Source organism: Gadus macrocephalus, chromosome 9, assembly GCF_031168955.1.
Source record: "Gadus macrocephalus chromosome 9, ASM3116895v1".
Taxonomy (NCBI): Eukaryota; Metazoa; Chordata; class Actinopteri; order Gadiformes; family Gadidae; genus Gadus; species Gadus macrocephalus.
The window spans coordinates 16,162,098-16,176,414 of record NC_082390.1 but is presented as its reverse complement, the minus strand read 5'-3'; the positions used below and the strand labels follow the sequence as shown (position 1 = coordinate 16,176,414).

At 45.4% G+C, this 14,317-nt stretch overlaps 1 protein-coding gene and 1 long non-coding RNA gene across 9 annotated transcripts in view; one reads left to right on the top strand and one right to left on the bottom strand.

Moving 5' to 3' along the window:
* The window catches only part of akap13 (A-kinase anchoring protein 13), a 61,514-nt gene extending 57,811 nt beyond the window's left edge, over positions 1-3,703 (bottom strand). For all 7 annotated transcript variants that reach the window (XM_060061172.1, XM_060061173.1, XM_060061166.1 and 4 more), the window contains exons 1-2: positions 3,564-3,703; positions 1,119-1,318 (exon numbers count right to left, since the gene is read on the bottom strand). In XM_060061172.1, coding sequence (XP_059917155.1) covers positions 1,119-1,318 — 200 coding nt within the window. In that variant the 5' untranslated portion in view covers positions 3,564-3,703. The remainder of the gene's footprint in view (positions 1-1,118; positions 1,319-3,563) is intronic.
* Positions 1-14,317, top strand: part of LOC132464669 (uncharacterized) — a 299,834-nt gene that overhangs the window by 240,758 nt on the left and 44,759 nt on the right. Inside the window, exon 1 of one of the 2 annotated variants that reach the window (XR_009527319.1) lies at positions 11,958-12,017. The exons of the other annotated variant lie outside the window; for it this stretch is intronic. This is a non-coding gene — a long non-coding RNA (uncharacterized LOC132464669). Of the gene's footprint in view, positions 1-11,957; positions 12,018-14,317 lie in introns of those variants that run through there. 2 annotated transcript variants of the gene reach the window in all.

Here is a 14,317-nt window from a genome sequence, read left to right as displayed (position 1 = left end):
AGCGTCTCCCGCCCGCAGCTCTCATGAGCTACTCAATGATAGCAGGCTGGAGCCAGTCCCGGTGCGTCCAAAGAGGTGCACTAGGCCACACTTTGGCAAGGGCTGGCAAAATGTGCGGCAATCTGGGGAAGAGGGCTTCAAAAATAAATGTGACAGTCACATTCTTCAAGAATGCATGGCACAGGTAATGGACCTGACACACGGCAGAGACGTTGATAGGCAAGAATCTTTGGCAGAGTTGACAGCTTTGAGTAGACATCTAGCAGCTGAAATAAACCACCCGACGTGCACGGGATCAGCTGTGATAATGGGATGGGGATCAGTTTTTCCCAATGCTTTCACAACATTATTAGTGCTTCTTACATTCCCCTGTTTCAGTAGCTTCAGGGGAACACACTTTTTTAAGGGGAAAAGCAATAAAAAAAATGCCACACGCAGTACAATAAATACAGACCTTTCTGCAAGATACAGTCGTCAAATTCAAAATAGTGTGAGAAAAATGCATCTCAGTCAAGGTGTTTATTGCATACCCACGTATACGAGAACCACTCCTTTACACAGGGGCTGACAATTGTCACAGACACTGAAACATGTAAAAGCACTCCATCACTGGGTATCTAACACAGGCTCTCTAATGGGAACCCGTTGAAGATGTGTGGAAAACAACAACAAGTCTGTTTTTAGTTTGGTTTCTTTGCCTTAACGCCAATTCACAGTTACACCCGCTACCGTATTCTACTCAAAATAAAACTCACTCTTCCTCGGGACAAGGTTAAAGTTTGCTCTGGAACATTTTCAAAGCTACACATTTTCATTGTCTTTCACCCAAACCACCCCAACAAGACACACACACACACACACACAAGAGAGAGAGAGAGAGAGAGAGAGAGAGAGAGAGAGAGAGAGAGAGAGAGAGAGAGAGAGAGAGAGAGAGAGAGAGAGAGAGAGAGAGAGAGAGAGAGAGAGAGAGAGAGAGAGAGAGAGAGAGAGAGAGAGAGAGAGAGAGAGAGAGAGAGAGAGAGAGAGAGAGAGAGAGAGAGAGAGAGAGAGAGAGAGAGAGAGAGAGAGAGAGAGAGAGAGAGAGAGAGAGAGAGAGACTCTCTCTCCAGAGTACTGACCGTGTGAAGAGCTCGGCCAGCTGCTGGTGTCCTTTCCTCCGGGCCAGGCTGGCGGGGGTGTCTCCCTGGGCGTCCCGCTGCCTCAGCGCCTCTCTAGCCGCCGGCTGCCGGAGCAGGAACAACGCCACCCTCCTCAGGCCACGGCTGGCCGCAAAGTGGAGCAAGGCTGACCACCGACGGCCCCCCCCACTGGGAGACATCTGGACGGGGGGGGAGGAGAGGGGGAGGAGAGGGGGAGGGAGCAGAACGGGGGAGTCATGAGGGATGTCGGACGAGCCAAAGAGCAAGTGCAGATACAGGACGGCCACAAATCACGAAGGGAGGCTTGGTGTTTTGGGTTCTTTTTTGTATGCGCACGTCACAGATTTAGTACATAAGTATACAAAAAAAGTGCACAGTTCAGTCGGGAACAGAGGCAGTGTACTACCAGAGGAACGTAGATTAGAGGACCGGTTATCAAGTCAAACAAATGCAACCGCTCATGCAGACAGCTAGGGGACAAAGAACAAGGGAGAGATAAGCATATCTCACCTTTTCTATATGTGCCACAGAGACTTTACCTCTCTCTCCCCCAAGAGGCAGTGTATGAGTGCTTGCTAAGGGATTAAGCCGACAGAGAGTACTTTCTCCCCTCTTCGCGTGTACAGCCTAGCCTACGGTACGATGGACACCGTAGTCGTACCACTGCTCAATCGCATAAACGTACATAGAAATGTGTCTGGATATAGAAAAATCACATGAAGCACACAGTAATAACAGAATGGACTATACTTATGCTTCTTAAATACAGTTTGTCGTGTGCAACGGGAGCCAAAAAATAATCCTGAAAGGGGGTTTGTTGCTGGGCAGTGTGTGAAAGAGTTGATCATGATAATCACGTTAGCCCTGTGGTCTGTCATTGTAAGCCACTATCCCATAATGCTAATTATTTACGAGTGTCAAACTAGTCATTTAAGAGGCGGTCACGGCGAGCGAGCGAGAGAGCGATTAAGTCTAGAACAGCCTTCCTCCTCCTTCTCCTCTCGACCCACAACTGAACATATTCAACTGCTCATAGGAGGATGTATATAACACAATGACTTTCAAACCATGAGATCATTGCAAAATGAGCGACATATATACGGCAGTCACAAAAGGACCAGGTTTTTATGCAATCCTTTCCTTACTCTTTAAAGGACAAGAGGAAAGGGGCTATAACTGTATCACTGTGTTCGTAACATTTTACAATGCTAACCTTTCTTCTCCCACACACTCTCCAACATCTGGTGTGAGCAGATATGTGCAACCAAAGGGACGAAGAAGAAGTGCAAATTAACCGTCCCATTATGACCATACAGAAGTTTACAGATCCTTTCAAACAAGTAGCTTTCTGTGCAGTCAGTGACACCTCATCTATTTCTGCATAAACGGCTATTCCCTCAAGATACTAATCGTCCTGCCACCAGGGACTTTAAGCTCAAAGTTTTTGGAAATTGCACTTCAGTTTCAAATCTTTACTGGTCGAAAAGGGGAAATGAGGGGCAATAGTCAAATTGAATATTACAGAAGTGAGGGGGTGGGGAGAGGATAGAAAGAAAACACGAATACAGGAGGTCAGACGGAGGAACACGCCCACAGACTCACGCACAAACAAAGACAGACACACATAAGGAGCATAAGCAGATTCAAGAGTTCGTCAAGGATCACAGAGAACCTTTATGCTCTTCATGGCAACAGTCTGCATGTCGGCCACAAGCTGACTTGTGTCTGATGGAGATGAGATGTGAACTGACATCGGGTGTATGAGATGTGAGGTAAAATTGTGTCGGCAGATTTGTACCCGCGATTTCACGAGTCCTGAGACAAACAACCAAGACTTAATGAAAGATAAAACTCTTCCCATTTAATATTCCATAATTAATATGTGTATGCGTGTCAAAGGAATACAGTGTTTTCTTGTTTGTGTATTTTCATCACACTTTCTATTATCTCTCACGTAGTTTCTTTCATTTTACTTTTTTAATTTAAATAGACATGAGCCTACATTACTATACAGAACGAAGTTTCTTTCAAAACAAAGGACCATCCATTTAGCATGCTAGCTGGCCTGCCAGCCAATATCCACGACCAACCTCCTCCAGTTGACCACACAAACAGAGCAGGAGCCCTGGAGCCAAACCAGGAACCGAGCGGGAACGTTTGCATTTGGCGTAGTTGACCTAACCTTCCCTGACTGTACAGGACGCCTGGATGGAAAACACAGAACACGGGCGGGGAAGCAAGGAGACGGAGAGAAGCCTTATGCCGGCCACCGAGCGAGAGAAAGGGTCTCCGTCGGGATCATTACAGCGAGAGGCTCGACAGGGAATAGGGCTGAACGGGCCGGTGCCTCGCTAACGTGCCAAGCCCTCCATGTTACATAAAACAGAGAACGAGGGGTGGAAGCCAGTGTGGCATGAAAATCACCTATGCGGTTCTCTGGACCCGTCGTGTTCTCACCCAGCGGGTCCACGGAGTCCGCGGCATGCGGGAGCCCGCCTGCGCACGTGTTCGCGTGCGTCTCCGTGTCTACGCCCGTTTCCGTGTGGACGACTACGCGTTTGTCCGGGCTCGCCTCGACGCTTGTATCCGCGTGTTCAGCGGCGAGTGCTTCAGCGGGCGCGCCGGCGCCAAGCCCCCGCTGGGGTGTCTCCGCCCGGGGGCGGGGCAAGGTGAGGTGTCTCAGGGCCAGCGCCAGACTCTGGTCCAGCCGCTCGCATTCTTTGAGTGGAACCTGATGAGCAGAGGTACACATGGTAACGGAGGGAACTGGTAGTCAACAATGGCAATCACAATAAACCAGTCACACAGGATGGATGAGCAGCCTAGACTGAATATTGGACCTGCACCGATGCATTTTCGTATCCCTTAAGAGTTCTCGTGGGATAGAAACGTTGTAGGTTGTAAGAAAGAAATTGAAATAGCAAATCTGTATTTTTGGATAGGATAAAGGATAAGGAAAGGAGTCCACTGAAGACTAATTAGAACGTACGTTTGTGTTTAGTGAAGTTGTATTTGACTCAAGTGTGGCGTTTGTGGCCTTACTTCCACCAGTCAAACCCTCACCTGCTGGTCGTCCAACAGCATCACCCCCTGCGGTGCCCCGTTGTGGAGCAGGAAGTGGGCCATATGCAGGGCAAGGTCCTGAAACATTACCCAAGGGAAAGGGGACATTTTGTTAAAACATTCACCTGGTCCCCTGGCATTCAGAAGTCCATTTCTAAAAAACTGAATGAACTTTTGAAGTTATTACATCCTCATTACTAATGGACCCTTTTAACAGAGATGTCACTCGTAGGATAAACATAGGTGTCATACAACTAATTATGGGTTTGCTCCTTTTATGCGTCACAGGTCCTCTTTTAGCAGTAGATCAACTTCAGCTTCACTAGCTTATTCTACTACCCACGCACTGGTACAATGGCCACTGTGAATAGAGGTGTTTTTATCAATATGCATGTTACATGCATCCTTTCTACATGTCGTTCACGTTGCACCGAGCTAACCCACCTGTACGTAGCAGAAGTGCTGCTGTGCCCGGGGGGCCACCTGTCCGTCGGGCCGCACCACACACAGCGTCACCACGACCTGCTCACACACGTCGTGGGCTAGGGAAGGAAAAGATGAAGAAAGGTGAGGAGATCCGATGGAAGAGGAGCGATCCCAGTTGGCTGCATATCCAAATCTCAGCAGTTCACGGATCAGTCAGGGGCCGGGCTGTGGCTACGCAGGCACGAACCGCGAGCTAACTGTCTCGCGGTTCGTGCATGCTAACGGTCTGCCTCCATTTCGAAAATGAGTCGATGCTAATCTAAACTAACAATAATATAACTCAAGTGTGGTGTCTCTGTTATTAAAACTGAATCAACCCCAAATCTTTATAATTAATGCAGAATTACCATTATTTATAATTAATAGAGGTCAATCACATATTTTAAGCCAATTTCAAACATTCTAGGAATAAAGCACTTCTGTGGTGTAGAAATCTCCAACATCTACATTTTTCTAGGTATCAAAATATTCCCAAACAACTATTTTTCCCCTATCTAAAGAGCACACACACACATCCAGAGAAAAGGCAGGCACGTGTTCTGACCAACGCTGTCACAAGCTGTAAATGTTTACATCTCTCCATCTACTTAATCCATTACCGAGGAATGTGTCAGAACTTCAAACGGCAGCGGTTCGGCTGTTAAAACACCCAGTCGAGCAGAAACGCTCTGCTCTGCGAGGGTTCAAGGGGCTTAACAGGGCTAGGGTGGAAGGCCTGGGTCTGTGGCCAGCCAACCAGCAACTCCAGGGTCCCGGGTGTCAAAAAGAAAACCACTTCCCGTCCCTTGTGTTGGGTCCTCTGGCTGAAACCCACTTTTGTGGATTTGTTGGAAGGTAGTTCCCCCAACTCCTTAAGGGAAGCCACTTAACATTGAAAATAGATTGCAAATTGTGTGTGTGTGCGTGGGCGTGAGCGTGTGCGTGTGCGTGTGCGTGTGCGTGTGTTACCTGGGCATACGGCCTGTAGAGTCACATTGCTAACTTGCAGCGTCGTGGTGAGATGGCGCTGGGTGGAGCCGGAGAACAGGAGGTAGAACACCTTCTCCCCGCCGCCGTCCCCGCTCTTTGCATCGTGCCCAGGCCCGCATGCCTCTTCCTCCTCCAGGCACACCGTCAACACGCACTCCCCCTGGTAGAGACGGACAGAGAAAAGGTTCATTATTCAACCACTATCAACGTCCTGGCCTTTGCCCCCTCGCTAGCAAAAGCACAGACGATGCTTCAACAAAACACACGCACACACACACACACACACACACACACACACACACAAACACACACACAGTCTTTCTTCAATGTGTGGGTGTGAGTTACTGACATGTGCGCAGTCGTTCCAGAATGAAAAGTGTGTAGGTGTGTTTGCACGTGTATGTGGTTGTGTGATTGTGTGAGTGTTGGTGTGAGTGTTTGTGTGTGTGTGTGTTGGGGGGGGGAGTGGGGGTATACTTTGAATGAAGGCTTTGACCAATAAGAAATGAATAAATATTGTCCAGAGTCACGCATTCAGTGGGGCTACATCTATCCGTGTCGTTAGTCACAAAAGTCATCTTCTGATGACAGAACCACATTTCCCCCTCACTCTGCCTCTATGACAGCGGTGGCTTTGTGAGGACCGAGCGGAGCGTCAAAGGTTATCTCTTCATCTCTGTCCCACAGACTGCACAGTTTTGTGGCCTGAGGCGGCGGCAGTGCCCATACTACTTAGCCACGTAGCATTGCTAAAGGCTTTTACAGCACTGGTTTCATTGTGTGCTTCGAGAGACATGAATGTAATGCAAGAGCTGCAGAGGGGGGCCTCTTGCAAACACACACACACACACACACACACACACACACACACACACACACACACACACACACGCTGAGTCACTAGCTAGCATAAATGATAAAAGGGTTAGCGCAAATCTAGCATGGCTAACACTGATTGACGGCAAAACTGAAGGGAGCACAAAGTCCCAGAGCTAAACTGTTTAGCCAAGTTTGGGGTCAACAGCGTAATGAAATACGACACTGTCGGAGTCGCAGAGGATCTTCTCATAGTCAGACTCTTGTCATCCAACCAACGAAATAATGCAAAAAGAAATGCATAAAAATAGAACTGACCGTTTCAGTTAAATTTTATTTATGCAAAGAAAATGACTGACGGTTTATTTATCGAGCCCAGTAACTAAAAACAGACTCCAGCTTTTGGCTTTGTCAATGTGGTGCTACTTCAATGGGATGGTGCTGCTCCATGGTGGACAACATCTTATTACACATTTGTTATTATTAGCACAATCATCTCAAACTACACATACCCGAGTGTCTGTCTGTGTCTGTGTCTTTGTGTTTCTATGTGTCCGTCTGTCTGTATGTGCGTGTTTCATTATGCATGTGTGTTTCAATGCGTGTTTTTGTCCATGCGTGTGGACATGCGTGCGTGTGCGTGTGCGCGTGCGTGGTGACATTGCAGACCACTGCATTGAGTCACCATCATGAGCAATTGGTTGGCATATCGATGCTGGTTTACTCACTCTGCCCATGCCTTGCATTGCCTCTAATTGTTCTCTCCCTTCAGTCCTTCAGAGGACTCCGCCCTGTGTACCGGGCTGCCATGGCTGAAGTCAAAGTGAATCATGTGTTCCTTGCTGCAGACTAATTCAGTCATCTAACTGGTTATGCATGTGGCATTTATTAGTTGATATTATAAAGTTTTGGAACACAATTTATGCACATTTCCTTTTTTATATTAACGTTTTCCATTTCCATTTGTACTACAGGGACAGTTACATGTTTCCGTTGCTATTACTTTTGGAATGTTATTTTTTTCACGCAATGTCATTGTTCATTGACTTAAGAGTCTTTGCCAATTTCATCTGGGAAAATACATTTGGCCAGCGTGTACTCGTGTGTGTGCATGTGTGTGTGCATGTGTGTGCGTCTGTGGCCAACAAATGCAGGCCATTGCGTTTCCGTTTCCTTGCATTTTCTATTCTTGACTGCTGACAAGCAAACATGTCATATAGAGATAATTTCTCGCTTCCCTCTAGTGGGTTAGTTCAAAATAACAGTTGAATGTATGTCTTGGTTGATTAAGTACAGATGGCTGTCTGGTGAGCCTTAGAGCATTTAAGGTCAATGTAGGCTAATAACTGAAGCAGCCCATATTGCTTGCTACTAGTAATGCTTTAATTGACTATGACGCATTCAGTTATGCTCCGGCTTTGTCTAGAATGCTACACGGTGATGTGTCACAGGGGTGGGATGGGAAGTATCCACCGCACCCATAATAGGCAGGTCGCGTAAATTTCATGTGACCAAAACAGCCGTTTTTAATGAGTGGTTCAAAGGCACCACAAATATGCCATCATGCTCCGCCTGGCACCGTGTCTACATTCAAAGAACCTAATAGAAAAATAAATGTAAAGAGTTTGATACAATTGAGTTCAAGGTCTCATTAGCCAATATCTATAATAATCAAGAGGCTTCCATGAAAGGCTGTTTGTGGGGACCAGGCGGTAGGGACTGACATGAAGTTCCTCTCATGGCCTTTAGGTTGTAGGATGCAGAAAGAAGAACGGGAAGAAGTGGGATTTCCTTCTCGTAATTCAATGTATCTTTTTTTGATTAGACAAATAAAACAAATTGATTACTTTATCTCCATATTATGTATTTTGCAGTTTTCATTCTTTCAATGTCTTTTTTCAATAAAATTCCTTCCCTCGATGAGGCATTATGGATAGTTTTCGCTGAATGTTCTCAAGCAATGGCGTCACCCATTACGCAAATGGATGTAGTAAGAGACAGAAAAGTAACAAAACAAAACATTAGAATGTAAAGGGAAGATACTTACATAAAGTGGAGCTTGTTGTGGATTCAGTTTCATGGCTCTGGATACTGCAACAAAGAAATTAAAAGAGCAACATTACCACCAAAGGAAGACAAAAAAAAAGTTTTTTTGTATTTCCCCTTCAATTGTAGGTGATGAAAACATGTACAAGTATAAGTAATACAGGTAATACATTCATTGAATTCATTTTTACCAATAACTACTCTTATAATATCGAAACAGGGCGGACATTTGTACAAATACAGGAGGCCGAGCCATAATTAACCCCAGCCCTAGCCATGACCTCAAATTACATTTCCTCTGCACAAAAACATAAAAAAAAGAGCGCAACAGAAAACAGGAAAGCGCTCAGCACGTAAAACAAGCAGATACACATATAGCCAATGAGGCGGGACCTCTAACCCGTGGTGGGAACCTTCTAACCATGAGTCTGGGTGGGGAGAACAATGTATGCCAATGAATCCTTCACTGGATATAGAATCTGAAAACAACATGCTGAAGCAACCCTGGGAGCATCTGATGTGCATAAATAACCAGCGTGTCAAAGCAGCCCTGATGGGGCACTGACGTCCTAATAAGGGAGATGTCACAGAGGAGGTGATCAAGGGTGAAGGGCCGAGCTGTTCCCCGTGCCTTGATGTGGCTGCTCTATTCACAGCTGGGCCACAGGAAGTGAGAAAACAAAAGCGGGATCTTTAGAAAAGTGGTTGGTAGGGGAACGGGCCAGGACATTTTGAGCACTCAATGTACACGTGTATCCGCATTGACAGACATGATCATAAGGAACTATGCGTTTGAGTTCACATACTACCTATACATATGCAGGCCTAAAAGGCTTCAACCAAACTGCAAAGGATGGTCCATGGACACCACCCACGCACTAATGTGTGTAGATTTTGCATTATACAATGAAAGAGGACTGGTCAAGTGAGTGTTTGAATATACATTCATGCATGTATTTGCAATCATTGCACGCATCACCTGAGACCATTTTTGTGGACACCTGCTTGCTTGTGCATCACTTGGAACAGCACAGTGGTACGTGAACCATGGAGCCGTGCAAAACAAAAGCCGAGTGTATCTTGTTGTTGTGTTGCAGCCACGAGTGTGACCACATACAAATTCCCCCATGCTGAGGCTCGCACGGCCGTACAAACTATTCTTTTGGCAGCCTGCGACTAAGGTTATCTTGCGAGTATGCAACACGTGCACGGATAGGCAAATATGTCTCAATACTGACTCCTGTTCATGTGTCATGTCCTGTGCAGACAATAAATCATTAACATGGATCCTGCTACCGTACTCCTTACATTTAATAATACAAATAGAAATTTTCCTCCGTACCCTGATATTTAATTGCTGATTTAGTGCTATTATGGGCTTTTAACAATAATATACATTCTGTTATGCATAATCACCGTCCTTTTCCACATATTAAAGAATACACAATTATTGTTTGTATTTCCATGCTTAGAGATCTGTAAAGACCCTGTATATTCACGTCTTAAGCTCTTACAAGGAAGTCCACATCAGTCTAGTTTAACTTTGGAAGAGGTATACAAGCCACGTAAAGGAATTGCCCCATAGAGACCAATGAAGAAGATAAAGGCAAAGCGGTCCAGGAAGATACAAAAGATAGTGTACAACAACAATTAGCAAGGGACAATGAGTGGTTCAGTGTTTCTTTTATCCCCCAATCTTCTGGTCCGTCTGTCCATTTGTCTGTAGAGATAATCCCCCCACCCGCTGAGAGCCTGTCTGTATACGAATGTGTGTGTGTGCATCTCGGCCACAGACCAGCCCACTTACCACCATGGGTTCCATGTTAAATCAATCTCTTTACCAGGGGCCACTTGCTCTTTGGGGACCCCCTGGATGGACCCAATGGGAGACGGCAAGGGCTCGCCTGCTTTCAGAGTGCACGGCAACAATGGCACAGCCAGTTAATGGCTCTTCTTTGTATTTCATGGCTCTTATTTTGTGTCACACTCGTTTCAAATTGACCTTGATTCAACCTAAAGCTGAGCCCTGTAGTAAGTCGAGTTCTGCACCTTACCTTCCTCATGTCTATTGACATTTTGACATCCTTTATGTTACCCTAACATGTCTGGTAATCAATGCCGGTTTCCTCTATTCTACCAAGTGCAAAGGGTGCCAGACCTCAAAACCGCAGGGTGTCCACTTTATAGTGACACTTATACCTATAATGGCCTCGCTAAAACTGATGCCATCTGAATGGATGTAAAAAGCTAGAAAGAGATTAACAGAGGTTTTTTGACCATATTCTACCCTGGTAGGATTTACAGTGTTCTCAGCAGAGTGCTTTTATTCCACAAGAAGATGCTAACAACTAGTCAAGCCTGCCACTGCGGCCACCAGTACTTCACGTCCCAGCACTCAGTCCATGCCTCATAACACATGGTCAGCCAACACGAGCAGATGGATGATTTACTTCCTCACCCTCCACGGTGAAGTAAATCACCACGTCTTAGAGAAATGTTAAGTGTCTCTTAAACATGCTCATCCGTGTCACTGGAAGGGAATTTTCCCCCTCTTTGGATGACGTCGGTATGTTGTAGTTTACAATTCATGTAGTTACAATTGTTACGGTAAAAATAGAACAACTATTTGATCATGCAATAGTTTTTAGGAAATAAATCTGGGGGATATCTATTCTGCTGGGTATGTGTCTGATATGCTAGCACACGTGAGAGCAAGCACACATCGGACAAGGGATCAGAAGATCTCGCCGACTGAGTCAGAGTGAGTAAGAGCATGTCTGTTCCATTGATGACATTCCCAGGAAGTGTGAGTGTTTCACTCTAGGAGGGACTTCCTAGTGCACCATGGGAATCCTTTGAACCCAGATTAAATTGTCCATAACAAGGCGTCAAATGTCAAGGGTTCAAATAACCAAAATATGCACATGAGAACAACCAACGCCTCTGATAGCTAGTCTTCGATGCTGATACATAAACATTGTTTACAGCAGCTAATAATTTATTGATCTAATGTGCCAATACATTATGTCACAAATGAATGCCATGTGACCTTAAGCCAACTAACGAGCATGAACAAATAACTGGTCGATATTCTGTGCTTTCGGGTTCCGTTTTCTTCCTTTTTTGTCAGTTTGTCCATCTATTTGTGCATTGTCTTTTATCGATTGCTGTATCCATCTCCAACTCTGGATTTAATCCTTTCTTATGTAGCCAATCACCTACATTTGGAAAAGTACGCTTTAACATAGTACATACCAAAAAGACATAGCATTGTAAAAATGAATCATGAAAGCTAACCAGAGCCCATTGGACCTTAGGAACATATAGTCAAGCTGGCCTGGACAGGCAGATAGGGAGACAGAGAGCGAAGTTAAACAGAAATAGCTTTAACACCTCAGCTTCTAAATCTGGAGTCGCCTGTGAAGAGGCCCATACCAACTGTGTGTGTGCGTGCGTGCGTGCGTGCGTGCGTGCGTGCGTGCGTGCGTGCGTGCGTGCGTGCGTGCGTGCGTGCGTGCGTGCGTGCGTGCGTGCGTGCGTGCGTGCGTGCGTGCGTTTGTGCGTGTGTGTGTGTAAAGACATGAGGGACAAGTTAGTTTGGGGATAGAGGAGGGAGAAGAGAAAAGGGGAGGAGTGATGGAGGGCTCAGTGAGGAGGGAAGCCAGAAGATGGGATGGCACCAGAAGAAGAGATGTGGGACAACTCATTTAAACATAAACCTTTAACTCCTGTCCGATGCTTTTGTTTGAATAACAAAATGAAGTCCATCCAGCAGCTTTATGAAGTTTATGAAATATCTGGAGTACTGGAACACGTAATATTCTTTACAGTTGGAATACAATTGACATTCAAACAAAAATGTGACATTGTGTTAGGTGCTTCCTTACTTTTGACAGGCATCCAGCTAAAACAGGGGACAAGCATCAAAACAAAACAAATGAGAGATTTCATTACAACGGATTGTAAGTGGGAGTAGTGCAGTAGTGGGCTTTCATCGTGGTGGGAGTACCTGCTGTGTAATGATTAGGCCTCCTTTTCAAAGCGGATCAGGCAGAGGGAGTTCAGTAGCTAGATTTGCTGGTCCTAGTGCCACACCAGTGAACCAAGCAAAGGTTTCTGCCGTAACAAAAAATGAATAAAACCGGCTGCAGTCATGAGGAAATGAGGGCCCAGGGCCCTCCGTCTCTCTCTCCACATCCACAAAGCAGATGGGATGACTACCACACATGGAAACAAAATGGCCAGGGCCACACTTGCATGCAGTGTGTATACACTTGTGCATAAGCATGATGGTACTATTGTACCACCAGCGCAATTATGCCTGTGTGTGTGTGTGTGTGTGTGTGTGTGTGTGTGTGTGTGTGTGTGTGTGTGTGTGTGTGTGTGTGTGTGTCCAAAAAGCAAAGCTAGTGCAAAAACATCTAAAGTGGTATGATAAAATGCCGGCCCACTTGAGATAGCACTTGCCAATGGCCACACTGAGAGACTGGTGCTTAAGATAGCCCAGTGAAGAAAGACACTGCAGAGAAGAGGAGAGCAGTGACGTTGTCAGCCTCAAGCATACAACCTCCCATAGAGAGAAACAAGTTAAATGTTTAAGAAGAAACACAAAGCAAAGTTAGGCCTACTCCAAATGGAGAATGTCTTAGGCCTAAGTAAAAACACGAAACTCCTTTATTCAATCTTGAAAGTATACTCATAAGGCTTCGGTCAGAGAAGCAGAGAATGGGTGCGGGGGGGGCTATGTTTCCACAACTTGTTGTAATTATGTGTTATACAACTTAATGCTGACATCGGCTGTTCCTCTATCCTGAAAACTACACCAAAAGCTTGGGAGACTAACTCAGCTGGCCAGAAGATATGTGTGGAATGGGAGGAATGGGAGAGGCAAGGGGGAAGAAAAAGTGTGTGGAGGGGGTTAGGGGGAGAACAGGGAAAAGGGAGAATAAGACTCAGAGAGAACAGAGAGAAAGGTAAAAAAATAAATAAAATAGGGAAAATAGAAAACAGAACATTGCTACGGTCTAAATTCTACAGAAGCTGCTCAGACAGACAGAGAGAGAGACAGAGACAGAGACAGAGACAGAGACAGAGAGTCTGACAGAAATAGACAGAAAGAGACAGACAGAGAGAGCGAGGGAAAACAGCTCTAGTTGTTCTATAAATGGCTGCTGTAAGGACAATTGAGGTAAAGCACGAAAACACTTTCAATGCGAAAAAAGCTGCATGTGAATGAGCTCCTTCAGTTATGTAAAGGGGAGCCACTGTTGATGAAAAGCCTGTTCTTCATGCCGCTTCATCAATGGCAGTTAGGCCTATGATATTGATGATATATATATTATGCATCCACCCTTGCTCTGCAAAAGCCAAATTGTAAGCCCTTAATTCTCTGCTGATACTTAAGTGCATGCAACAACATGCCACCAAGAGCACTTCAAATGGATCAAAACAAAAACATTTTTCTTTGGCCACTAACGACTATCGTATGTTATGCAACATGCTGTTTTAATTAAATGCACAGAAATAGATGGAAATATTCTATCTGTTCTATTTTTAAACGGAGTACATTTTGCAATGCCTTGCTCTGTTATTTAATGAGCTATTATCATCTCATATGGCTAAAATGGTGTGGTCCATTCAGAATGTCTGGGATAAAGACATTCTACGCTGGAGTATGCTTTGCATCGAGCCTAACCCACCCGTCTCTGGGCCAGGGGCAGTCATTGTGATTTTTACCGCTGTCAGAATTGGTTTGCTAGCAGACAATGGAGACATAATCTCCCCCCTGACACCTTTCT